Source organism: Ambystoma mexicanum, chromosome 6q (assembly GCF_040938575.1).
Source record: "Ambystoma mexicanum isolate Mex_15411 chromosome 6q, UKY_AmexF1_1, whole genome shotgun sequence".
NCBI lineage: Eukaryota > Metazoa > Chordata > Amphibia > Caudata > Ambystomatidae > Ambystoma > Ambystoma mexicanum.
This window is the reverse complement of record NC_090937.1, coordinates 747732058-747758881: the sequence shown is the minus strand read 5'-3', so window position 1 is coordinate 747758881 and position 26824 is coordinate 747732058. Positions and strand designations below refer to the sequence as shown.

The window sequence follows — 26824 nt, the reverse complement described above, 5'->3', positions numbered from 1 at the left end:
TTAAAGGGTAAACATGCCAGTCGGGTGTGTGACCTTAAACTAAAGCTGCCATGTTGCAATCGTGCGTTGCCCTTTCACCAGTCTGAACCTTACCTTTACGCTGCTCACACACAGTGGAAACAAATCTGTCAATTTATATTAATAGCCCCCTTTCCTAACACATCAACCTCACTCGAATTAACTTTCAGAGAGCCACGCAGGTTGGCACAAATGAGGCAGCTGTAATAATGAGCAAAGAAAGTATGCCTAGAGTTGGCAGAAGTTCTGGGCGATCACTTTGCACCAAGGGCTGGTTACAATCCACAGTTACGACTACACCTGGGGCAGCCTCATCGACCGACCCAGGTGGGGCTCCGCACAGCTCTGGGAGAACTAGTTATTTCCAGCCATGTGACCTAACGATAATTTGTGCTTTGGGAACAGGAGAGAAGTGAAAGAAGGTTGTGCCATAGACAGCAACTGGGGGCCTAAGGACAACAGCAGACAGACGCATCCAGGCTCACTCAGTATCAATAAGTGCCATTCCCAATAGCCCGTTTCACAAGATTGCAGTCCTGTGTTGCAGTAGGAACATAGGCCCTGTACTTGAGACTGCCAGAGGCCTGCAGAGTGCTCTGGCAGATGAGGAATGAGGTTGCATGTGAATCAGCATTCAGACAACCCAGGGAGGAGAGTGCCTGAGGTGCGGGAGGGAGGGGCAGACATGTTGCACATGTCCTGGACGTGCCCAGTAATTTGAGAATGTTGGCAGGAGATGGAAATCTGGCTTCATAGGGGAGGGATAACTAAGTATAACTGGATCCTTGAAGCTTGCTTGCTGGGTATGTTTGCACGCCCTGAATAAAACAAACCTGCAAACAGACTGATACGCCATGCCTGGTTTTTGGGAAAAGGAGCATTGCCATGGCACGGCATGGAAATTGAGGGAGGGTCAGAGACTAGAAGGATGGCGGAGTGATTGAAGATGGTGGGCCATGGCTGAAGCTACGGTCTGGTTTAATGCTGCACACACTGGAAGGGGTGAGAAACTTGAGAACATGGTGACCTGGAATTCCCTGGTGCACGCATTAGTTAGCTCCCCGCCCACTATCAGGCGGAAGATGGAGGAGAAGTGAAATTGGGAGGAAAAGACATCCATATTGTGGGAGAGTTAGACTGGAATTTATAGATAGGGAAGCATTTGTGAACCTCTGAGAAGCACAAGCTGTTGTTTGTTGTTGCAAATTTGTTTAGTTTGGTATGAGTAGGGAAGTGAGAGGAGGTCTGGGGGAATCATTTGACTGTACGTTGCGATATGAGACCCAATATTGTAATGTGATGTGATATCTGTGAAAATAGAAAATAAAAGGGAAAATAAATGTTTTTTTAAAAAAAGGTAATCACCACATCAGGATTGGCCTTCCTAGTCCTACTGGCTCTTTGAAACTCAGTGCTTGTTTGAGAGACATTAAAGTTCAAAAAGGCGAATCAACCAAGTCTTCCCAGTGGGTGAGAAACCAGGAAAAGCGGTAGTTTAAGTTCACCCTTAAATTGGAAGGAGCTACAAGGGCTCTTGAAAAGTATTGTTTGATCTTATAGAAGGGCTACGTTGTACCAGGAGAAGGGAGTAATTCTCCTGGTCTTTCATTTGAACTTGAACTATTCTCTATTTGTCACATGATTGTGGTGAACTATTCCAGTAGTCGGGCGTCATCCTCCTGATCTTTCTTTCTTAGTTAATCCTTTTGTTTAGTGGTAGGAAAAGAAGAGGTTTTTTGGGACACAGGACGGTTATTTTGGTTGGACATTCATCTTGACGAAGAGTACCCAGTTATCTTTACTTTAGGTAGGGACTTCCCTTTAGAGCTAGGGAAAGGTAGGTGTTGTTTTGTTATTTAAAATAAGTCTATAGCCACGTTTGTGTCCGACTCCTGCTTCTGACGTACCACAACAGGAGTTAGTCATCTCCCAACTAATCAATCACACTGAAACTGTTGGCTGTCTCCATAACCACCAGTCTGACTTCAGAGCTACCAGAGGCATGGAAACTGCTCTCCTGAACACCCGTGATGACTTTCTCTCAAACCTCGACTCCAACTCGGCATCCATTCTTATCCTCCTCAACCTTTCCTCTGCCTTCGAGATGGTCAATCATGCCACCCTCATAAATCGGCTCTGTGATACCCTTGGCATTACGGATCGGGCTCTGGATTGGTTGACTTCTTTCCTTTCGAATCAGCCCTTCGAAGTGCAACTGGCCTTTTTCTCTCCTATGCCTCACTCTCTACTTGGGGCGTTCCCCAGTGCTCTATCCTCTCTCTGGCTTTTCAACATTTACCTTGCCCCTCTTGCCCACTTGATCTCCTCCTTCTCTCCTCATTTCTAGTACTATACTGATAATGCACAGCTCTCTTTTAAGCTTCCCTTCTCCACTCCCTCTTCTCTCCTCCCTGGTTGTCCGACTGCTATTCAGGCATGGTGTGCTGCTAATGATCTCTGCCTTAATGCCAGTAAGACGGAGATCCTTCTTACTCCTGCCCCCTCCTTGCCTCCTACTCTCTGGCCACCCTCCTTGGGTCCCCTCACCCTCTTGTGAGGCTAAAAGCCTGCGCGTCATATTCAGCTCCTCTCTCTCTCTCCTGCTCATCGCTGACCTTTTCAAGAAGACCCACTTTCAGCTTCACCTCCTCTGAGGTATTCTCCCTTTCCTCATCTTCCCCCAGAAACCCAATGTCTCCAGAGCTCTGGTTCCCTCCAGGCTGGATTACTGCAGCAGCCTCTTCCTTAATCTGACTCTTTCTGCCCTCTTCAACTAATCCAGAACAGGACTGCAAGATGTGCACCTCTCTAGCCCTAAAATCTCTCCACTGGCTCCCAGTGGTTGCAAGGGTCAAATTCAAGACCCTCTGCATCATCTACAAGGATTTCTGCGGCCTGGGTCCTCGCTACATCCAGCTTTTTCTCCCTAAATACCTTCCTGCTAGAGTACTTCGGTCCTCTAGCGCCAACTCTCTGCCAGTCAGATGTTTCTTCAAGCAGAGAGTGGGAGGAGATCTTTCTTTGGCAGGAGCCTCCCTCTGGAATGCCCTCCCCATGCCTCTCCAACTTGAGCCGGATTTCCTTAAGTTCCGGAAGCTTCTGAAGACCTTCATTTTCTCCTCTACGTTCCCCCTCCCTTGCTAGTCCCCACCTAATGTTGAGACTGGTTGCCTGTTCCCTTATGAGCCTTACTAGGGCCAGGCCCTCCTTCGACCAGTCTTCCCCTGTGCCCCTTACCAGCACTTGCCCTCGGGGCATCCTTCCCCGACTAGCCTACTGAGTCTGGTCCACTCCCTTTCTCGCACTTGCTTACCCCTGGCACTTACCCTACGTGTTCCCAATAGCACTTGCCCAGCCCCGGAGGCCCCCTCCTTCCTGCACTTCTCCCTTCCCCATCCCTCGCCCTGATCCAACCCCCTCTGCCCATGCACTTGCACCATCCGAATGTCGCAAGGCCTAGTAGGACCGTTATTATTGTTTTCTACTCCGTCCCCCCCACTCCCTTTTTGTCTTGTGGCTCTTGGAAACACATTTTGGTGTATAGGCGCCATACAAATTTTCAATAAATAAATACAATTTTAAAAAGTCAAGAAAGCCGAGCACATTCCAGCTGGAAAAAATTGATGCAAAGAAGAAAAGGCTGAAACCTAAGTGAATTGATTGTGATGGATAATTAAATATCCTATAATTTCCTATTTTGTCTGTCCACCACTGCAATCAACTCAAATTGTAACTTTCAAAAAAGGGAATGAAAAAGGGCAGCACGTAGGAAGAGGATACCAAAATGTAAATTGATGTGGCAAAAACATGTTTTCACATGCACTACTTTGCATCTCAATTTAATCACAGCACTAAGATTGATAAATTAGCAGATGGCACGATTGTCAAATGTTCACCCCCTTTGATTGACTGATTTCTCTTGTTTTTAGGCCTCGAGGAGGTAAAGTTGTGCCAGCTCGTCCACCGGCACAGAAAGGGCCTCCAGGAAGGCCGCCTCCACCGAAGGCATCATCGGTCCGGGCCCCAGTACACAAAGACTTGTTTCGCCACTCCTCCTCCGACGTGGCACTCGACAAGAAGAACACAAAGTCTGGCATGAAGAGATCGAAAAGCCAACTATTAAGAAAACAAGAACCAGAACTACCTCCAAGACCCAAACCAGGACACATGCTGTACAATAAATACATGGTGAGCACTGGCCTAACAGTTTAGTGAATGGAATAGAATTGTTAGAAAATGTTTTAATGATCAAATTCTTGGCAGCACTATGAAACAAAATTAACAGCTTGCATCTCGGTGATAGAAAATTGTAGATTACTTTTCTTATTCTCACTGCATCCAACCTTCCCACATGTTGTGTTTAGTGTGCCAAATCTTCAGTGATAACTTTAGAAACCGCACTCATTATTGCTTGCATTTACACTAATGCAAGATTGTTTTCCTAAAATTGGCTTTACAGATGCGTGTGCACTTATTCCATCCCTCGACATAACCCCATGCTCTCAGCAAAAACTTGCATTCAATGCCCCTGCCATTCCTCTTAGCAATGGCAAATTCATCTGCCACTTCCCATTGCGCTCCCAGATTCTGCATGTTCAATAGATGTCCGCTCGGAAGGAAAAAATCTTAGTAGGATCTCCCGCCTCCTCCTGCATGCCAAGCACTGAGGTTGCAACTGTGCAATAGCCTCATACTCTGTGGCACAGGCTACTAAATTATCCCACAAGGTGTGGGAAGTCTTGGCCCATTCACTCCATACTTTGGGGCTGTATGTCATTGGGCCTTTATGCACAGCAGAACAAAAAGTTGGAATTGGATGCTTATTGCATATATGCAGGACTCTTCTTTTCTAGTTTTTGCTAACCTCATTTTTGTACATGGATCAAAGGAATTGTTTTGCTCTCCAGACTTGAAAGCAGCCTCTGCTCAGTGCTGTTTAAAACAGACACTTTCCTTTGCAGAGCCTGCAAGCAGAAGATATGTCTCAGGCATGCATGCTTTTTATTTTGGGTACTTGGGACCAGATTGCTGCTCTCTAATCTACAGTCTACCGGTTTTCCAGCTCTGTCGGTCTCAAGATGTGGGAGACAACATTCAACCATTCTGCAGTCTGCAGAAATTCATCAACAAACATCCTTGTTGTTCTATGATGGCTAGCCATAGTCATTTTGGGGTAAACCGAAAGGCTTATTTAGGCTAAAACTGGGGCTACCTACGAAATGTGCCTTACTAGGAGGAACACCATGCCAAAGGGTCAACACCTCTCAAGGCCTCATGTGTGACTTGGCTCCCAGGTGATGCAAGATGCGTCATCCTAAGGCTAAACATCGGGCTAATTCTGGTCCTGAAGGTCTTGGGACTGACCACCGACCACACTGAAGGATCCCTACTCAACTTTAACTGGCAATCCAGAGGGCAGCTACAGGCTTCTTTTATTGATAATTATAGAATATTCATTGCAATAGGATTAAATGTGTTTAAAAGGTTTGATTTATAAAGAAATGAACACAATAAAAAAGCCAAAGGAAGGCAAGGCGTCACTCATTTCTACTACTTTGATGAGAACCTTGAGTGCTCACGTTGAGTTTCAAATGCCCCTTCTTCAGGAACATATGACTGGAACTCCTCTCTCAATGAGGGCAGATTGGAATCCCCAGATCTCAGTACCTCAACAGGGCTTTCCAACTCTCAGCCACCTGCCAAGGACAGATTTTATTTTTCAAAATACTAAAAAGTTATGATCTCACAAGCAATTGTGAGTTACTGCATGGAACTCTTTAAGAAGGTCATCAACTCCGTGACGCTTCCTGCCACTACAGGTGTACTGCAGGTGTGGCACCTTTGCTTTTTATACCACCTGCAGCACAGATTCCGATTTCTGCAGGGATACCAGCAGTGAATTCTCTCCTTCCATTGAATCCCATGTTAGTAACCTGCTTCTTCCTGCACTGCTTATTCCATCGTTACTGCCTCCAGTCACAGACCCTCGGAATTGTTGAGTTAATGGGTCTTCTGGCACTCAGGGCACCCTCTCCACAATAGGTACCTTCCTGTGTGTTGTGCTGCAGGGAGGACAATTGATCAATCATTCACCCTCAAAAACATGTACAAGGTATGCCTCTCAAAGTAAGGGCTAAGAACGTAGACCATAGGTACAGACCAAAGGCAACTTAAAAAATCTGTCTTCCTTCAGCCCACCCTAGTCCTCTATGGTTGCAGCAGCAATGCTAGGGGGAAACAGCACAGTAGCCACTTATCATGTGCTCCACTTCCTGAAGTGGAGCATTTTTTGGGATTCATTAGGAAGGGAGATATACCAGAATTCCTCCATACACCTGTGGCGGGCCAACTCTGATGCCTTGTTGTCCGCCTGTAACCAGAAGCTCTCAAAACAGCTCTCTGAGTTTGAGAAAGACCTGCCACCTCACAGGCAGCCTGCTTTTCCTGCAGGCCTTATTGAGGCTAAACAAGTGGCAGTTGACCAGCTGTAATTCTTGGAACACAAAGAAAAGCTGGTAGACGTAAGTGTATTGTGACTGATAATCTCTATATGGCATTGATGATAGCCTCTAAATTCCTCTCTAATATTACAAAAAAGATCAACCTTGCATTTAATGGAGTGGAACTCTTTCATCCCTTCACTTCAAGAAATGAACAAAAAGAAAGACTCGACCCATACATTAAAATCTTTTGACATGTGGACAAAGCAATCGCCTAAATGCTTTCCAACCTCAGGACAGATCCAGATCCCAGTGTGGATTTTTTGTTATTTTTATTCCATTAAAACAGGTAGCAGAACGGATTCCCCAGCACACAGACGTAACTCACCACTCTAAAGCAGTATTTCCCAATGTCCTCCAGTAGTGATCCAAAGCCTAAGCAATGCCAGTCTTGTTCTTGCTCATTGCACTCCGGTTGGGGGGTGAATTGAACTCTACTTGTGGAGTTGGATACACATTTTGAAGGAACCCTACATCACTTCTGTGATGGGTTGCACACTCCTTCCCCACCTTTAATTCTGTCCTATGTTCCCTCAAAAATGCAAACGTCTGCACTTGCCCAGTTTCCCTTTCAGTGCAACTCAGAATAGCAATGGCAGTGCACATAGACATTTACCACATTCTCAAGCATTCATAATGCACAAACCACAGCACTTACCTGCAGTTTGTTTTTTCTGTTAAGAAAGCGAAATTATATTAGGAAGCATTGATAGTCTGGTTTAGCCCTGATTACATCACTCCCACTATTTCGAGGACCAATGAGACCTTGCCAAATAATTAGCTTGCCAATTTACCCACTCAAAGAATTTTGAGTGGGTAAATTGCATGATCCGCCTTCCCTTTTTTTTGCAGTGCAAACTATACCGAGCAAGCGGAGAGCAACATTGCAATATCATTTGCTTGGCTTGCAAAGGATTGTAGTTGGGTTTGGAAATACTCAGGCTACTACTCACACATAGCATTGCTTTGCAGCAACAGATATTCAGAATCAACAATGTTTTTCAGGCAGTTTGTATACTGCAAACATTTCTGAGTTCAACTGTGCATAGACTTTAATGAATTCTCTGGTAGTACTGTGAACAAAAGTAAGGGAGAGGGGTGGGCACCACTTGAGTAATAATAGTTAACATTGGTAAATCCAATTTCAAATTTCAGGGTGTCCTCCAGTAGACTTGACATACACTACATCAAGAAAAATACATACAACCAAAAGTGCCTGGTGAAACAGTCACTAGAGCTGGAGATTCCTGAGATGTAGCAAATACTACTTAAGCAGTAAGCCCCTCGCAGCGAGGGCATTACCACTTCAGGTAATGCCCCGGGGACCCATAGTTACAGGCCCTCATTTCGCTTGGGCCTGTAACTATGGGCCAGGGAATTACCTGAAGTGGTAATACCCTCCTTCCCCTGCGATGGGTTTATTGCTATTAGTACCCCGGCCCATTAGAGGGGGGTACTAAAAGCATTTTTTTCTGTTGTGAAAAGCTCCGGCGTTTCACTACAGAATAAAAAAAGATGTCTGCCAAGGAAGGGACGAACATAGTCCATTCTCCCTTTCCATGGATGCCATTGTAAATGGGGGGAAAAAAAGCAAATAAAAAAAATATGTGCCATGGAAAGGGGAGAAGGGACTACATGTAGTCTCTTCTCACTTTCCTTGGTGGCGTGTCACAGATCAGGAGCGGACGCACTGGAGACAGAAGTGTTTCCATGGTGTCTGCTCCGGAAGAGGAGTGAAAAAGCAAGTAAGTGGAGGCAAGGGTCGGAGGGAAGGGAAATCTGTGGAGGGGTAGGGGAGGGGAGCACTTACCCGATTCCCGGGCAGGGGAAGATGGCGGACTCCAGCCGCGATGAAGCTCGGAGCGGGAGAATGACCATGTGGTAAATCCCCCGTTTCGAGCCTCCTCATTGACTGGGAGGCTGCCTTCTCCCCCCCCCCCCCCAACCAAACGCCCTCCTCCCCCCGGGTACGAATGAATATTGACACATGTATTCAGTTAGTTGACAATGAATTAAAATGAGAACATATAAAGTTCTCATAGTGCTTTGAGTTGCAATCTTCTTTAATTTTCATTATTTGTGTGCAGAGACCCTTGCTGATGCATTCCGGACTGTACGTCCATCCTTGGGGCGGGTTCTACAAATATACAGCACATATATTTTAGACCTTAAGAATGCATACTTCTGACTAATATATTTAGTGTAAAATACTAGCAAACTCCATGCTCCAAACCAATCTGTACTACCTGTTTCTGCGATGGAGAAGTGGTGACGAGGATTTAGTTTCTACCTATATGAATCAAACGTAGTAGCAGAGGATGATCTGGACCTTGGTCTGTTCTAATCTGACACAACTCAAGTCTGTGTGTGTGTGGGCAAAGTGAGAAACCTGAAGGTGTCTCACCCGCTATTCCCTGCGGATCTCTCTCTCAGGTGGCCAGGGCATGGCCATCGCTTTTGGTTTCAGACCTTGGGGGTGGAAGTGCAGGAAGGTCACCTGGTTGATGGGTCCTCGGGGAGTGGGACACCGGGTGGTGAGACGCAGTATCCCTCGCTTCCCTTTAACACCTTTATCCCATCCTACCCGATGGGATATTTAGAAACTCAACCCCACTAACCCCCTTTTTCCTGCACAAACACTTTCTCACAGCCATCCCACTCTGGGAGAAAACACTCGCACCCGAGCCATGTACATGACATGTCTTAATAATGTTGTCACGCGAGGTCAGACAATTATCGATAATCACTCACACCTGACTTCCATTACACTTCCCCACATGGATAAAAGGCGGAGCATGAGAGCACACTCTGAGTGAGGCAAAACACCGAAAGGTACAGAGGTTTTGAGTTGGCAATTGAACGAGGGAAGAAAGACGTCCAGGCATGAGAGGTTTGTGAGAGCGGCAACACCCTGGGCCTCGTTGACAGGAAGCAGTTTCTTTCAAGAAACCTTCAAGGCAGAAAACGTAAGACCAGGAAACAAGGCTAAAGAATCCTGCATTGTGTGTCGGGGATATTGAGGGTCCTCCCGAGTAACTGACCAAGGCGAGGAGGAGCAGCAGACACTGTGTTATTGTCCTTGGCTCCAAGAACAAAGAAGTGACAGAGAACAACACAGCTGGTCAGTTGGAGACTGGTCTGTGTTGAAGTCAAGTTTGCAAGCGGCAACATTGTAAAGTGAGCACTGTGTAAAGTGAACATTGTTAACCGCGTGTGATGAAACACGTGAAAGAAGCTAAATTGCTGGTGAATATTTGAACATTAGAAGAAAAGATACAATACTGTCGACAGAGTGGTCCGACACTGGGAATGTGCTCAATCGAAGGTCTCTGTACGGTATCTTGGCGAAAGGAAAAGAAATCAGAAGATACATGTGAAGTGTAAATTGTGTGAAGTGAATCAAAGTGGTCCTGTGACGGTTTAAGCAAAACCCATTGCACATTGAAAAGTCTTTGATTCTGGTATCGAAAGGAGATCTGATCCCGGACAAGGTGGATCCATGGTTCGAACCTGAAGGAGGGAAACCAAGTTGTGAATATTGTGGGAAAAGGGATCTAAGCCCGAACGAGGGGGATTCATGGTCCGAGCCCTAATGAGGGAGACCAAACTGTGAACATTGTAGAAAAGGGGTTTGAGCCCGGAGGAGGGGTGGTCCGAGCCCGAAGGAGGGGGACCAGTCTTGAACTTGTGAAAGTGAAACCTTGACAAAGAAAAGGAACTTTTGTGTTTTGTTTGCTGCATCAGACCCTCTGCATTAAGAGACTGTCATTGCGATTGAGACTTTTGCGGAAAGCCCTGATGCCTATATGTTGAACTGTTACCGCATGGCCAAGTAGCTAGTGTGTGTGCAAAGCCTGTACGTGCCGCCTTGCCCTGAGCTGAAAACGTGGGAAAAGGAGACTTACTGCTCAACTATCCTGACATATCGTTTCTTGAACACTTCTTTTGCATACATTGTTCTCCCACAACATTTTGTATTTAGAAGTAAGTATTGGCAATAGGTTTATTGTAAAGACTGGAGGGGGGTGTCTGTACTTCCGCTCTCTATATGGTAGAGGAGAGGCACAAGGGACCCCAGCCAAGATTCTCTATTATTGGTAACGTAGTCGAGCAATCGAGGCCTAGCTTCTCAGGAAGGTGATGCGTGCTGGTTCTTAAGTACAGTGTAGTCCCCAAGCACCCACAAAGGAATGTCCGCACACTGTATCGGTTAAAACACAGTCTTTATATAATTAATAATCAAGGTTGTATACAATATCACGATAACGCACTTTGTGCTCAGAGTTTACAGTGGTACCACAGATCTCATTAAAGTGCATCAACTATATTGTCAAAATGTCACACAGATCAATAAAGAGGTAACCAGCAGTAGAGAGAGGAAGGAAAGCAAAATGGTTGAACAATTGGCAGAATACTGGTCACTACCGTTAAACACAGCTCTGTGTGGAGATTCCCCACCCCCCCAACCTGGGCAATCTATAGGATAAAGATACAAGCCCAGTCCATATATTGTTCACACTAGACTTCCCAATAGTTCTGCAACCCCAAAGTAACTGGCGTTGTAGTGTTCCTCGTCGGCGAATCGGCGGCCCTTCTTGAGTCCCTTTAAGGCAGGAGTCACGGGTCATCGAACGTCCGACAGAGAACAGGATGAGCTACGACAGTGAAGTGGCAGCTTCGTTCCTAGTGGTGCTCGTTGACGGGGAAGCGCAAAAAACGTCCTGCAAGGAAGAGGTATGATGGGCACCTCAGTGTCAATAGTTCTGGACCCCAAAGAGTTTGAAGAACTGTGGCCCAGCAAGGGCGTCGAGTTGTCAGCGTCTCTGTGGTCTTTGAGTGGCTGGAAACCCACCGGGCGCTTCTCCTTGGGATTCCGCAGCAGTCCTCGGGTCGGCAGCCTGTCGAAGGTCTGTCTACCAGGGAGCTTTGGCAAAGATCAGCTGGTGCACGATGGTCCCTCGTAGCTCGGGAAGAGGGCGCCTTACCAGGTCCTCTCTGGGCCAGTTCTTGGAGACACAGCAGCTTTCAGATTGTGAAGGAGAGCCACAGCAATTCTTCTCTTCCAGCAGGGCTTCAAGGTCAAATTTCAGTTACTCCAGTTTCTTTGTAGTGGACTTCAGCTTCTAAACACGATTCCTAGCAGTGAGAGGTCCCCAGATATACTGTTGATCTCCCATTCTTTCCGCTGGGTCATACTCAAGCATCCAATGACGGCGAATGGCATTCATGCAGGCAGGCAGACAGCCAATCAGGCACACGGTGCATTCAGGCCATTCACTTCTCTCCAGACACTCACAACAAGTTATGTGTATTGGGGCAAGTACCCAGCCATTCAACACTCCACACTGCATTCATACCGGTTTCGGGCAGGGCTGTCTCAGTCATTGTGTCAATTACTAGATACTAGACACCCACAACACAGAATGCGTATTCGTCACACACTCCATTCACCCAGGTCCCACCGACAGGCATACCCACAACATACGGTTGTTGGGAAGGCTCCAGGCGGTCTGGTCAGCACTTCCCCACACTAGCATATATGGAACTTCCCCCCCAACAGCCAGTCAGGGGGAAGGGACAGAGTCAGGGCTTCCCGGTACTTCGGGAAGATCAAGGTAACATGCGATGGAAGGCAAGGGGACATGGGGGCCATTTTGTCTCCATCAGGAATTTACCGATTCCATTGACAGCGCCTGGGCATCCCAAAATGGAGGACGCTCAGGGCACCAGTCAATTCAGCACGGAGGTGCCACCAGCCCGTAACCTGCTCTGTGGGCCACACACAAGTGCCCAAAAACATACACCAGGGGCACACGGTTGTACCCCCACCCTTGGGTGCCATAAGGGCATCCCATTGGTCTGTACACCAAAACCAAAGGAGAGAGCAGCACCGCTAGGAGTCCCACATGAACTCCTGCACGGAAAACACAACAGAACAAAATAAAAAGCAGTAAAGGACAAGGATACGGGGGCCCTGTCCCTCCGATGCATTTCCAGCATCACATTTATTATTATAGGCCCTTTTATTTTGACAGACTCCAATAGTACTGCGTTATTATTATTTGATGGTCAGTTTGCTCCCATCCTTCGATTTAGGTTTAGATACGCATTTTACCAACCCATTGGAGTTCAATAAACACCCTTAAACTGTGATCACTTGTGTCTCTCTTCACTGTTTGATATCATGCCTTCCTTACAGCAATGAAAATATTTCGGTACAAATATGCATATATATATATTTCTGAGGCTTGTGGAATCTGCTTAGATCACATGCTATGCATAGGCCGACATCTAGTGGAAGCTGCAGAGTATTAGTCTTCAAAACTCAAAGGGACGCCTACAGGGCGTGCCAGTAATACTATCCCTAGTGTGACCTCTACTGTACCCATGGTGCTTCACGCGTCGAGGTCCCATATATACATACATGTGTGTGTATATATATATATATATATATATGCATATAACTGGACTCTTACCTATTGGTATTAGTGAAGGATCAGAAATGGTCAGCGGACAGAGCACCGCTCCTGTCCATTGTATTGTATACATGGTCACAGGAATACGTGAAAAGAATTGTTTATATATAGATTCTCAGCATTAAAATACACAGGGTGTTGCTCCAAGACCTAACTACAAGTTGCATACTGGCATGAGCTGCTGTGTTGCTTACCTTCGACAACTTTCTGATAATGAATGATCCCTTGACAGAGCTGGCCGCGCTGTGGAGATCCCTTATTACAAATAAGGTTCTGAAAATAAAGTAGAAAGTAGGCTCATATTACTGAATGAGCCATGTGCGAGTTCCTCATGTTTCCATTCTGTGTATAGCCTGATGTTTGCATGTGAACATGTTATCTTGGTTAGAGAGTCGGATAACTTTCCTTGTGTGGCCCGTTTCAGAAAGCTGCTGCTTCGTCAGAGGACCCACGCATCTTCCTACCCGTGGAACGAAAACATTGCCATGGTAGCAGAGGCGCGTGGCCTCCACTGATATTGGGCAACATCACCACTTGATGACGTAGATAAACCTGCAGGGACGGCCTTGCAGCAGCTATGAGCGCAGACGCTCAGCCCGCCGGAGGTTGTAGTACTAATGAAGCAATAATCCCCAAGACGGGAGAGCATTACTGCGTCGGGTATAGTATAGTTACAGGCTAAGTCCCTTCTTCCTTTCCATGCTGATGTGTCGCAGATCGGGAGTGGACATGCTGGAGACAAGTGTTTCTAGCGTGTCTGCTCCCAAAGAGAAACAAAAATAGCAGGAGGGAGGCAAATCTGTGGAGGAGGAGGAGGAGGGGGGGAGGGGGAAGGGGGAAGGAGAATGGAGCACTTACGTGAATCTCCAGTGAGGAAAGATGGTGCCTCAAGCCGCGAGGAGGCTCGGAATGGGGGATTATCATGTGGTAATTACCCCGTTCAGAGCCTCCTAATTGGCTGGGAGGCCGTCACCCCCCCCCCTCCTCCCCACCTGGTACTAATTGTGTTTATTTAGGCAAACGCCAGGCTTGTTCAAACCACATCTGTGTCTCAACTCACTGCAGTATGCATTGCAATATGTATACTTAGAAGGGGACTAATCTGATGCTCAATCATATTCTCTAAACTGGATATGTATATTATTCTATCTAGCAATGGGATGTTTCTCCACATTTCAGATAAGTACTGGAAACAGCGCGGAGAATGGTTTTACACTAACTCATATGTGGTCATGGTTAGTATACATTGAATAATCCCCAAATAAAGAAGAAATGTATTTCTATAAACTTGCAAAACAAAAGCATATATCTTTTGTCATTTCTATGATGGTAATTACCAATAGATCCATAGATCTCAGGGCAATTAGCACTTGTACATACCTATGTTGATATTATCACAGCGATCTTTTGATTAAAGATGATACAGTGTATAGTTCTATCTTTACAACCAGCTCAACTTCGATACATTTATAATGCATTTATCAACATCTACTCTAAAATGATACATTCCTCCCAGCATCTCATTCTCTAGTGAATTGCCCTTTCAGATAATGATGGGAGATCTACCATTTTGCATATCAACACACTTTGCTGTAAAATAGAAAATAATTGCAGTAGATAGTCGATCATTACACATATCACAACACATTGCTATAAGGGGAGCATAGCATATACAATCCGTCTACATGCATGTGATGTTTCTAAATTTGAATCTTATTGTCTAATGAGGAGACCATGTTTGATTGTGGACAAATTATTCCTGTTTGCATCATTACTCCTAGTTCAAATAGCTGCTGTGCTAGAACAGTAGTGTATACAGTTAGACTATCTATGATGCTCCTCGTAGTATGCGCTGTTACCAGTAAACATATTAACTTATCAGTATATGTGTCACATGACTACAAAAAACGAAATCTTATTGTCTGTTAAGTCCATGCACATGACAGAGGGCAAATATTCAATGTTTGCATGATTACTCATAACTCCACTATCTGCTGTGCTAGAACGATGATATATAGGGCTGAGTATCTATAATGCCCCACCCAGTATGCAGAGTGTCCAGTAAACGCTGTAACTCCGGGACGGCCCATAGTAGCAGTGACAAATTGAGTTTTACAACTACTTGGAGTATATTTTGACACTATTCTGCAACCCATCATTCAGAAATACTCCACTTATACCAAAGACACCACTGACTTCCTCAATAGACTAAACGAAATCTGTATTGATAAAGATGATATATTGGTTACCATTGATGTTTGCAGCCTGTACACCTCCATCCCCCATGATCTGGGACAATAAGCTGTGGAATGGTTATTTTTCTATAAAGAGAATATTGCAACTCAACTATGAGAATGTTATATTTTCTCATTCATCGTAAACTAATTGAATACATGTGTTAATATTCAGTAGTATTTTCTACATCTCCAGGTCTAGTGACTGTTTCACTAGGCACATTTGATTCTATGCTCTGGTAGTACTCTCATATAAATTAATGGTTTTATTGAGCACTTGTATAACTGTACACAATATTAGGAAGAGGGAATTTTAGAAACCACCTCATTTGCACTGCAAATTAATAATGTGTATGTAGATTCATACATTTTCTTAAACTGCCCATAATATAATGGTTTGGATTTACATTTTCTTTGCATGGAAAATATTGTTGCTATGCAAATATCCCAGTGAGATTTCCACTGCTACAATTCCCAGAGAAGCCTACCTCACTTTTTACGGAATCCTGTCAACAAGTATTAGGACCAGCAAAGTAGCCTGGCGGCACATGACCACATTCCTTTGGGGTACAAGACAAATGAGCCTGCTTTAAAAAGTCTGAACTTTTGGTAGTACACTACAGTACAGTGAAAGGAAATGTGCATGGCAACAATTGCTAATAACAATCGAGGAAACAGTAACTTCATTTTTTTTATTTTATTCACCACTGCTGAGTGTGTGTCAATATAATCATGTTTTCTGTGTTCAGAGCTTCTAATATCCCCTCCATCGTGTTTAACTGTTAATAGTAAATTGCAGAAGAGAGATTGCTAGATGCAGGAGAAGCCACTCCATCTGTTACACCTCTGAGGAGTGCTTCTGTTAACCTATAAGGCAAGTCTATGTGATCATTTTAAAGGGGCTACCTACGGAAGCTTAGTGATGCTCTTATTTGTTTAATTCTCGGGTGAGGAAGGGTAGGTGAAAAACTATAAATTAGATTATGTGTAGAGTAAGTTTAGTTGCTAGGACAGGGTTGCAAGTAGGGCTCTTTTAAGATTTGTCTACCTATTTGTGAAGGTTTGCAACCAAGTGATTTTTCAGGGAGGAAAGAATATTTGACCTTGCCAATGAGGATATTTTTGAGGCAAGTGGAAATATATTTCAACTCTAGGATAGATCACATTTTGTAATCCAAACTTTTTTCCACCTAGCACTTCATTATTATTATTAAAAGATGTCTTTTTACCTTCAAGTTCTCCTTCATACCAGGCAGTAATATTATTAGAGCTCTTTTATGTGCCAGTGCTCTGCTGTGATCACTGATCCAAAAAAATCAGTTGAACTTTGTAGATGGAATCATTGGGTAGGATTCTATGTATCCATTGTTTATTGTTGGGCATATTTGTACTCCCTATTTTATTTACCCGTTTGTGTGGGGTAAAAGTGTATAGTTTGCCTCTTATCTGTAGGGCTGGTTATGGGTATGGGTATGTGTTGTGATGAAATGGTAATGATTCCGCCCAGAAACCTGGCCTGGGTCCCTTCTCATGTTGCCAGGGAAAGGCAGACGCTTCCTGATCCCGGTCCTGGGGGTGGTGTACTGCAGGAGGATCACATTGGGGGGGGGGGGAGAACCGGCCAGGAAGACTGGAAATATCCCCTGTTCAATTGTCCCTGCAATCCCACACTTTTGATAGCTGTTTGCCAAAGAAAGAAAATCTAGTTTTGTTGTTGAGGACCACAAATCCATAATCGCATAAGTACTGGGACGAGGAAGAGGACTGAGAAGTTGTGCTGTGGCAGTAGTCAGGCAATGAAGCCCGACAGCCCACACCTGAAGGAACCTGGGAGGCATAAAAGCCCCCTTCAGGTGCATCCAATTAGAAGGAGCTGAATCTGTGACTGGAGTGCGTGCAGTAGTAGCAGAAGTAGAAGAAAGAAGGCACAGTGTTGGCAATTCTGACAGAAGTGGGAAAACCAAAGGGACGCTGGGATTCTGATGGCACAGATTTCACCTGCCTATCCTGTGAGGGTCCTGCTCCCCAAACTCTGAAGTGCAGCAGGGGCTGGGCAGAGGAAGACTTGCAGGAAGCTGCCTTTCCCCATGTGAGCCTAATTGCAGAGTTTGCCTAGCAAGAAGTGTGTCAGAGACTTGAGGCGAGGAGCAGTTGTGAAGCTGTGGATCTCAAGAGCGAGAGGGGCTCCTTAATTGAGTGGCTGGACCGGAGACCCCTTCAGCGAGGAAGGGTGTGGTTGCTAAGTGAAGCCAGAAGCAGTAGAAGTGGTGCAACAGGTGGAAAAAGGATCACCAAAGCCGGTGAGTCAAACCTGGCATTATGATTCCTTGCGCGAGGATTGCTGGCAACAGTGTCCAGCTTAACATTCACTCACATAAAATCAGAAGCGAGTTAAAGTTGTTTGTTGAGTTCCCAACAAGGAAACCATGGAAAGTAGCACTCTCGTGTGATCAGAAATATCTCTTTTACTCTGTGAAAGGGAACGCTGCTAAAAGTCATTCTTAATCCCTTAAAGCTTATAAAGAAGTGGTTGCGTATCTCTCATTAAGCAGAAAGAACTTTGAGAAAAACTATTGTCAAACAATTAAACTCTGAAAAAAATATGAAGAGCAGATCGCGTGTACCGAATTTCGTTCTCCAAGTGAAGAGTGAACTGTATATCATTATTCACGGGAACAACCATACTTCAGAAAAGAAGTCAAGTATAAGTGTGAGGGCCAGACATCCTGTGTTAGTGTTTCCCTTTAGTTTTGTTAGGCAGAGAAATCCTCAGCACAGTAGGGATAGTGAGGCGTTTAATATAATTTATACTTTAATTAAATGGCATGTTTTTAACAAACATCAGAAAATTGTCTGCCTTGCATTGCTCACCCCTCAGTGTTCACACTACTGTTCTTTTGATGGTAATCAGTGACTATGGAATTCTGTTTATCATACTCTCCGGTGCTTCTATTCAGCTGCAGTTATTCTCCTGAAACATACATTGAGACGCATGCTCCCCCGGGCTCCTGAATTGCATCTAGTGGCACATTTTAACTCTTATTGAAATGTTTTTGGCACACTCGTTTTGGTTGGCAAATAATGTATCCTGGTTGAATTTTCTTGCCAGCCACATGACATGGGATGAACAATATTTGTTACTTTGACGCACGCAATTCTTTTTCCCCAAAGGCATAAACCATGTTCTATATTGCCTATATTGAGTAGTGTGTGCCACTTGACAAATGAATGGTATGGAGCATACAGTGTTTCTTTGGTACATATGTATTATCTGCACCACAGTATTTTTGTACTATATGATCTTGAAGTCTTACTTTGGTTTATGTACCCTTCTACAATTGCATTTAAAACATTTGATTTTTTAGGCAATGTAGTTGTGGAAACTTACTGTATGGGTGCACTGTGTATACTGCTATGTAAAGAATTGCAGTGGTCGGTGAGGAGAAAAATCCCTTCCAGACTCCCTTCAGCGATGCTCACTAACTACACATGTTCACAAAATAGTTCACCTTGTGCACTTGGAAAATGATGTGGGCACAAAAGGAAACCATTTGAGCACTTACAGAAAAATTATTTTAGGCAACAGTTCTGTCTCACCCTCCTTATACTTGAGCATGGCTCAGATAAGTACATTTGGGTAGTAGAGGAACTCCAGAAAGAAAATCAGATTGTGCTTATTCTGTCTTCTGCACAGTGCCCAAAATGAACCAGGCTATCCTGTCCTGGGCCTTTCCTTGCTTATGAACCACAGGAGAAGTGCAGTATGATCACTGAACTTTCTCATGGGGACTGAATCTGTGCAGTGATCTGAAGGGTGCTTAACGTCACAACCCTTATTGCCCCCTAGTCCCCCCTGCCTCCCGTCCCCAATTGGGAGCACCTCAGGGTTGTGGTGGGCTGGAGAAAGTTCTAGGACTGGGTTCTTCCCTTTGTGCTGAGAACTGTTACTCTGGAGTTGATTAAATTGATGTTGGCCTTAGTATCTCACCTGAGATTGGAAGGCATTCATGTCTACTGTTCTCTCGATGACCGGCTCATTCAAGTCCCCAACTCTTGACAACTTCAGGCAGAGATTTGAAACAAATGCTACCTACTTTTCTCCATCGGTCCTTGGTTAAAAAGCCAAGTCTGTCTTTCTAAGCTCAGAAGCTAACGTTGATAAGTATACAATCCGAAAATGGCTCTATTCTTTCCTATCCTCTGGGATCTGGGGGAGCATTATTCCACTTCTGTTTTGCACACATTCATCACAGCATGGAGGTACCAAGTTTTGAGCTTTGAGGTCTCTTTGTGTCCTAGCAGGGCCCCAGTTGAGACTGAGAATAATAAGGATGACATTTCACCTGGCTTCTGTCACTATAGCGTTATGCCAAATCCACAATCTGTACATGCACATCTAAACATAAACTGGTCCCTTTTGGGATAGGAATCCACTGTAGCCAACATTTCAATCAAAGATCTTTAGTCGGCTAAGGACAAGAATCGCATCTCCATGAACTCAGTGACTTTTCTTGCTCTAAATGCTTTTCTGCTTATGGTCCGGGGCAGCAGAGCGACATGAATTATCCTCTCCTCTTTGCAGACTGGCCTCAGATATATGGAAATGGGCCATCAAGAAAATATACACCTTCAAGTGAGTTACCTGACAGAATTATTGAATGTAGAGGCAGACTGTCTTAGTAGGCTCACTCAATCACAACTATGAACACCGCCTTGAATTGACCAATTCCATCTTCCAATGTTGGGGATTTCCTCCAATGCACTTGTTTGCCACACACTCGTGCTCATTTTATGCTTCTTGGATTATTCAGGATCCCCAATCTCAGGGTAAGTCGAAGGAGGGTGTGGGGGGCATTAATTAAAACAATTGTGCAACCTACAATAATCAACCAAACAGTTGTCGATATAACTGTTGTTGGAGTCACTGCAGAGAACCCTCCCAATCTTAGCTAGAGAAATAACATGCACATCGGCAGGAGTATTTACAAATAAATCAGTGGGTCTAGGCCCAAAAGTGGGGTGTGTTGAGTGGCAGCAATTTACATCTTGATTACCAAGGGAAAGCCAGTAGCAAATGCACACTGCCTTAAAACAAAGAATGAATAACATAATAAAGAAACGAAACGCCAAATTAGCACAATGGAAATATTAAAACTAAAATAGTATTGCCTACTTTTCAATCTGTTGTAAGTCTGAGAAAATAAAGCTTTGCATTTTTGTGATATCCCAACTCTGCGACCCACAGGTCAACAAAACCACTGTTTGTCAGAAATTCTGTTTTAAAGTTAAACATTTCCATGAAAACAAAGAAATTGAAATGTTTTTAAGGGAACTGTTCGGTTATCCTTGTCCTAAGTATGTCCCCTTTTTTGTGTTTTCGTGTGGAACCCAGGTCTCATATTCCAGACATCCATACTCTTTCCCGAAGTTGGTCTATTCCCTGTACCATTTTGCCCCCTGAGTTTTCACCTCCCCCCAAAACTGTGCCTCCAGCCCCCCTTCGTGGAGCATCCTCGCCAATACTTGATGGGTACATTGAATGAAGTTTCTCAGGGGTGAAATGCCACTATAATAGAACTGTCTGCCACATCTCTCTCACCTATATTGAGCGTGTCCACTTTGGAACAATTCTCCATACACATTCCCATTGTTTTCTTTAGTCGGCTTCCCCCAGCGTTCTTGCCCAGCGCTTCATACAGTTCCATTGTACTTCTTCCCTTTGATCGTTCAAAAATGTATAGAGATTCAGGACTATCTTTTTTGAGCCTGTGTCTGATCTCCTATAGTTCTTGAAAGATATTGGCTGTCTCGTGGCTGCCTCGCTTATGCGGGGGGAGGCAATCCAATGCTTTAGTTGGTTATATGATATGGCATTTATAACGCGCCTATACACAAATGTTTCAAGGAGTGACATGGCAAGGGAGGGGGAACAGAGGGAAGACAGACAACGATCCTACTAGGCCCGGGGTCATTCAGATTGCGCAAGTGCATGGGAAGGGAGCAGGGGAAAGGTGGAGGGAACAGTGCAGTACATGGGATAATAGAATAAACAAACAATAAGTAAAAGTACGGCCAGCAGGTGGCAAATGCAAGTGTAAGTGCAGACATTGGGTGTCAAGTGCTGGTAGTGGGATTGTAGGGATACAAAAAACAGTTCCCAAGTGAGGGGGTTGCCAGGAAGGCAGTGCAGGTGTGCGACTGGCGGGGAGGGGACCTGGGCCCAAGAGCAGAGGGTGGCCAAGTAACCACTGCAGTTTCAATTTCAGCCAGGAAGTCAGCAGGGGAGAGGAGGAGAAAAAGCAGAAGCAAAGAGGAAGGTTTTGAGGTGCTTCCGGAACCGGAGATGATTCTCCAAGTTTCAGGGAGGCTGTTCCAGAGGGAGGCCCCAGCCGAAGAAAGAGATCTACCGCCAACTCGTTGCTTGGAGAAGTGACTGACCCTGGGGGAGTTGGAGCCGGATGAGCGAAGAGCTTAAGAAGGAAGATATTTAGGAAGAGAGAGTTGAAGGTATTGAGGCCCCAGAAGGCCTTATAGACAATGCAGAGGGTTTTAAACTTAATCCTCGCAGCCACTGGGAGCCAGTGCAGAGATTTCAGTCCTGGAGAGATACAATCCCTGGGCTTGAGGCCAAGGACAAGTCTCGCAGTCCTGTTCTGGATGAGTTGCAGAGGGCGGAGAGTAGAAGCAGGCAGATTTAGAAAGAGGCTGTTGCAATAGTCCAGACTAGAGAGAACCAGAGCTCTGGACACAGTGAGCTTCTGGGGGAAGGAGAGGAAGGCAAGAATACCTCTGAGGAGGTGCAACTGGTATTGTGACTTCTTAGAGACATCAGAGATGTGAGGAGAAGAGGAGTGTGGAGTCGAAGATGACCCCCAAGGTTTTTAGCCTCACCGGTGGGAACAGGAAGAGGTCCAAGCGAGGCCAGCCAGGGAGTGACAGGAAAGGAGGGTGCGGGTGTGCCAATGAGGAGAATCTCGGTCTTACTGGCATTAAGGCAGAGATCATTGGCGGCACACCATTCCTGGATGGCGGACAGGCAGTCAGAGATGAGAGCGGGAGAAGAGGTGGCTGAGGGTAGCCTGAAAATGAGCTGAGTTTCATCCGCATAGCACTGGAAGTTGGGGCAGAGTGCGGCAACACGGTGGGCAAGAAGTGGCAGGTATTGGTTGAACATAATAAACAAGTGATCCAAAAAAGCTGCATAAGGTAAATTCAAAACTGAATCCTGAATTTCAATTCTTACTCACATTTGGTATCAAGAGATATCCTACTTTGGTTACCCTTGGGGCACAGAGCTCAATCAGCAAGAAGTAAATAAGAAAGACTAAAGCTAGTGTTAACAATAAATACTGTATTGTATTTAAATGAAATACATTGAATATTTGAAAGAAATAGTCAATAATTTGAACAAAGAGAAAAATGAAATTACATGAATTAGATTAACAAAATAACTGATTGAAAACAGAGAAATGCACAATCCTAAACATCAACATGAAAAAGCCAATCAATGAAAAGACAAAAAACAATCAGAATGCAAAATAATAAATAAATGCATTTTAATAATATCAATTAGCAGGTCTGCCTACGTAGACTTTTACAATAACTGATGTTTGGTGCGGTCTAAAAGGCTGTCAATTCCAGGGACAGAAAAAAGTCCCCACTAGCATAGACCTGGTTACGTTTCAGCGGGCCACCTGTAAGCCATCAATCTCAAAAACCGCCTTCCTCGGGGCGGAATATGGAGTGATAGTCCCAACGGGGAAGCAGAAAAGTACAGAAGAAGAAAAGTGTGTTAAAAATTCGTAAATTACATTTCGAGGGGATTGGGTCCTCCGACGTATTTCATATCTGTGACATGTAATCACCACAGCTGTGCTGCTTCGGAAACTTTTTTCGGCGTCTGCGACCTGCCTCGATGACGTCGATGCGCCGTCGTCGAGGACCTCCTCCGACGTCCGACGTCATCCGATGTGATAAGTAGGACGCACGACGCCCGTAGCCTCAGTTCCGTTTTTTCCGCGAACGTGTTGCTTCGTGAATCTCGGTTAACGCCTCGACTCTTCGGAGTTCTGTTCTTCTCGGTTCTTCGAACCTGTTCGTTTTGTGAAAATCCTTCGTGTGAAGATGTCTTCCACTTCGTCTTCGACCCCGCGTCCGGGTTTCAAGAAGTGCGGGGAGTGTGGGTCCAAGATGTCGGTGACGGACTCGCACAGCGCCTGCCTCTGGTGCCTCGGGGAGGCCCACGACTCGGATGACTGTATCCACTGCCAGTCGCTCATGTCCAAAGCCTTACGCGAATGTAAGAAGTTGTTGTCGGTAGGTCGGGTGTCCAAGCCCCGGAAGTCGAGATCTGCGGGGCTTTCGACGGATGATTCGAGGGGTGACTCTCCGCGTCATCGTCGGAAGTCTCGTGGGTCTCCTTCTAGGAGTCGGTCTTGCCACTCCTCGGCCTCTTCGAGGCATTCTCGGAAGCGCCGACACCGGTCGTCTTCCAGGTCCTCTTCGGAGGACTCTGCCCGGCACGTCGCTTACCCCACCAGCCGTGCGACGCCGGAGGAATGGGCTTCCTTCGGGAAGAAAATGCTGGCGATTCTTGAGTCGCAGGGTACTAAGCCATCCGCGCCCCCGAGTGGGGTCGGTCGTGAGAGGTCGAGAGACACTGCTTGCAAGAGTGGTCGGCACGAGTCACGGGAGAGGTCCCGTTCGGACAAGGAGACTCGTTCTCGACGTACCCGTTCCAGGTCCCGGTCCTCGACGCGTTCGAGACCGTGTGCACCTGTGAGGTCTTCGAGGAAGACATCGACATCCGAGGCGTCGAGGGCGTCGACAGGCTTTCTCGGGGCTCCGAGGAAGTCATCGAAGCCATCGACGCTCAGGTCGTCGAAGGGCACGCTCTGGGCTCCGGCTTCGAGGGCTGTGTCGACGCCGCCGATGCTGGCGGCGCTGCATCTGACGTCGACGCCGATTTCGTCGACGCCGATCCTCTCAGGGCCGATGCCTGTTCTCTCGACGCCGATTCGCTCGACGCCATCGACGCCTTTCGTGTCGGAGGTACCCCGTGGCACAGGGGAACCCCCTAGGAAGGCTCTGGTTAAGAGCAAGCACTCTCGGGTGCCTTCTTTTCGCCACCTGGAATATATTTCTGAGGCGGATGAGGATTCTGATGGCCTGGTTCCTAGTCAGGTTCCAGATGAAATTGTCTCGGGCCATAGTCAGTTTGACGATTTGAGGCAGTCACTGCATGATGCCAGTGGACTGGACACCTCTCCGGAGGTGGAGTTTTGTAGGCTGAGCCTGGCTCTCATGCCGATTCCTCGTACCGGTGCCTTATGGCTAGGGTTTCTGAGTACTTGGGATGGTCTGCTCCCCCAGGGGAGTTTGTGCAGGATGATCTAACGGACATCCTTGATGTTGGTCCCCCAACTGACCCGGTACTGCCGTTCCATATGGCTTTACAGAGAAGGGTGGCGGCGGCTTGGACTGCTCCGGAGAGACTCCCGGCGGTGGGCAGATCCTTGTCGCGAAAATACCATCCAGCCAGTAGCGACCCCTGCTACTTGACCAGGCACCCCACTCCGGAGAGTTTGGTGGTGCAGGCGGCCACAGCCCCGGCAAAGCAGGCGTCGTACCCTACCATCCCTCCTGATAGGGACGACAAACGTTTTGATGGCTGGGCTAAGAAAGTGTTTTCTTCTGGTGGTATGGCGCTTCAGGCGGCCAACTCCATTTGTGCCTTGTCTCGTTTCACGCACACTCTGTGGAACTGTGTTGCGTTAGCGGCTGAACATATTCCCGAAGGGGACGAACGGGATGGTTTCCTTGCTATGGTCCAGGATGGTAAGGATGCCATGTGTGAGTCCGTTCAGTCGTGTTTGGACTTAGCTGAATGCGTCAGTAGGTCCATGGCGGCGAGCACCGTGATACGCAGGTTTGCGTGGTTGCGGAAGTCGGGGTTTGTTCCTGATGTGCAGTCCCTCAACATGTCCTTTGACGGTGAACACCTTTTTGGCAGCAAGGCTGACAAGAGCCTTGAGAGGTTGCAGACCTCAAAAGCTGCAGCGAAGTCGTTGGGCGCTGCAGTTCGCCAACCTCTGCCTTTTCATCCTAGGGGACAGCAGTGGACATTACTCGTCCTTCAGTAAAGCAAGAGGAGCTGGCAGTCAAAGAGGCCAACGCAGGGGTACCAGAGGTGGACGACAGGGTACCCGTGGTGCCAAGGCCACTCGGGCAGTTGCCTCTTTGCCCTCGGGTAACGCCGCAGCCGCTCCCACTCAGTCATGAGGCCATGTCCCATGGTTCGCCGGTTGGGGGAAGGCTGGCGCAGCATCTTGTAGAGTGGCAAGCCATTACTTCAGATGTGTGGGTTCTGGAGATCATAACCCACGGCTACTGTCTTCCCTTTCGGCACGGGCCTCGCGACAATCCACCGGGGAACCTCTCTTTGCAGAGTCCGGATCCGCTCCTTGCGCAGGAAATTCAAACCCTGCTGGAGAAAGGCGCCATAGAACTGGTGCCTGTAGCGAGAGGAACAAGGGATGGTATTCCCCTTATTTTTTGATTTCGAAGAAAGACGGGGGATTGAGACCCATCATGGACTTGCGGTTTGAACAAACTCCTCTGGAAGGAAAAGTTCAAGATGGTTACTCTCTCTCAAGTCCTCCAGGCCCTTCAGCTTCAGGACTGGTTGGTGTCACTCGACCTCAAGGATGCTTACTTCCATGTGCCGATCCATCCCAAGCACAAGAAGTACCTGAGGTTCGCAGTTGCCGACTCGTACTTTCAGTTTCGGGTCCTGCCGTTCGGATTGACCTCCGCCCGAGGGTTTTCACCAAGCTCATGGTGGTGGTGGCAGCGCATCTCAGGCAAGGGGGGATTCACGTCTACCCCTACCTGGAAGATTGGTTGATCAGGGGGAGCTCTCCCGAGCAAGTCCTGGATCATCTGTCCGTCACCTGCCACTCCCTTCACAGGCTGGGCTTCTCCCTCAATTTAAGGAAGTCCAATTTGACGCCAACACAGCGGCTCCAGTACATCGGAGCAGTGCTCGACACTTCCCTGGGGCAGTGTTTTCCTCCCCAGGTGAGGGCTCTTCACATTCAGCAGATGGTGCACAAGTTTCAGCATGCCCAGACGCTCCCAGCGTTCGAGTTCTTGAGGTTGCTCAGCCTCATGGCATCTTGCATTCTTCTGGTGCCAGAGGCTCGCCTGCGGATGAGATCTTTGCAGTGGGCACTCAAGACGCAATGGTCGCAGTCTTCCGGCAGGATGTCGGATCCGGTTCAGGTGCCGCCCTCGGTCGCCCGGGACCTTCTGTGGTGGGCCGTCGAAGGCAACTTGATGAAGGGAGCTCCATTTTGGCTTCCCTGGCCGGAGGTGACGATCGTGATGGATGCATCCCTCACGGGATGGGGAGCTCATGCCAACGGGCTGACAGTCAGCGGTCGTTGGTCTCCGTCGGAGTCCAGACTCCATATCAATCTGTTGGAGCTGAGGGCCGTCAGGCTAGCCCTGAAGGCTTTTCTGCCGACTGTGCGAGGAATGAGTGTCCTGATCCTGACGGACAACACAGTGGCCATGCACTACCTCAACAAAAAGG

The 26824-nt window shown here is 46.6% G+C and overlaps 1 protein-coding gene across 4 annotated transcripts in view; it reads left to right on the top strand.

Annotated features, from left to right (window-relative positions):
- The window catches only part of SH3D19 (SH3 domain containing 19), a 1396196-nt gene that overhangs the window by 980284 nt on the left and 389088 nt on the right, over window positions 1–26824 (top strand). For all 4 annotated transcript variants that reach the window (XM_069631268.1, XM_069631267.1, XM_069631269.1 and 1 more), the window contains one exon: window positions 3948–4206. In XM_069631268.1, coding sequence (XP_069487369.1) covers window positions 3948–4206 — 259 coding nt within the window. The remainder of the gene's footprint in view (window positions 1–3947; window positions 4207–26824) is intronic.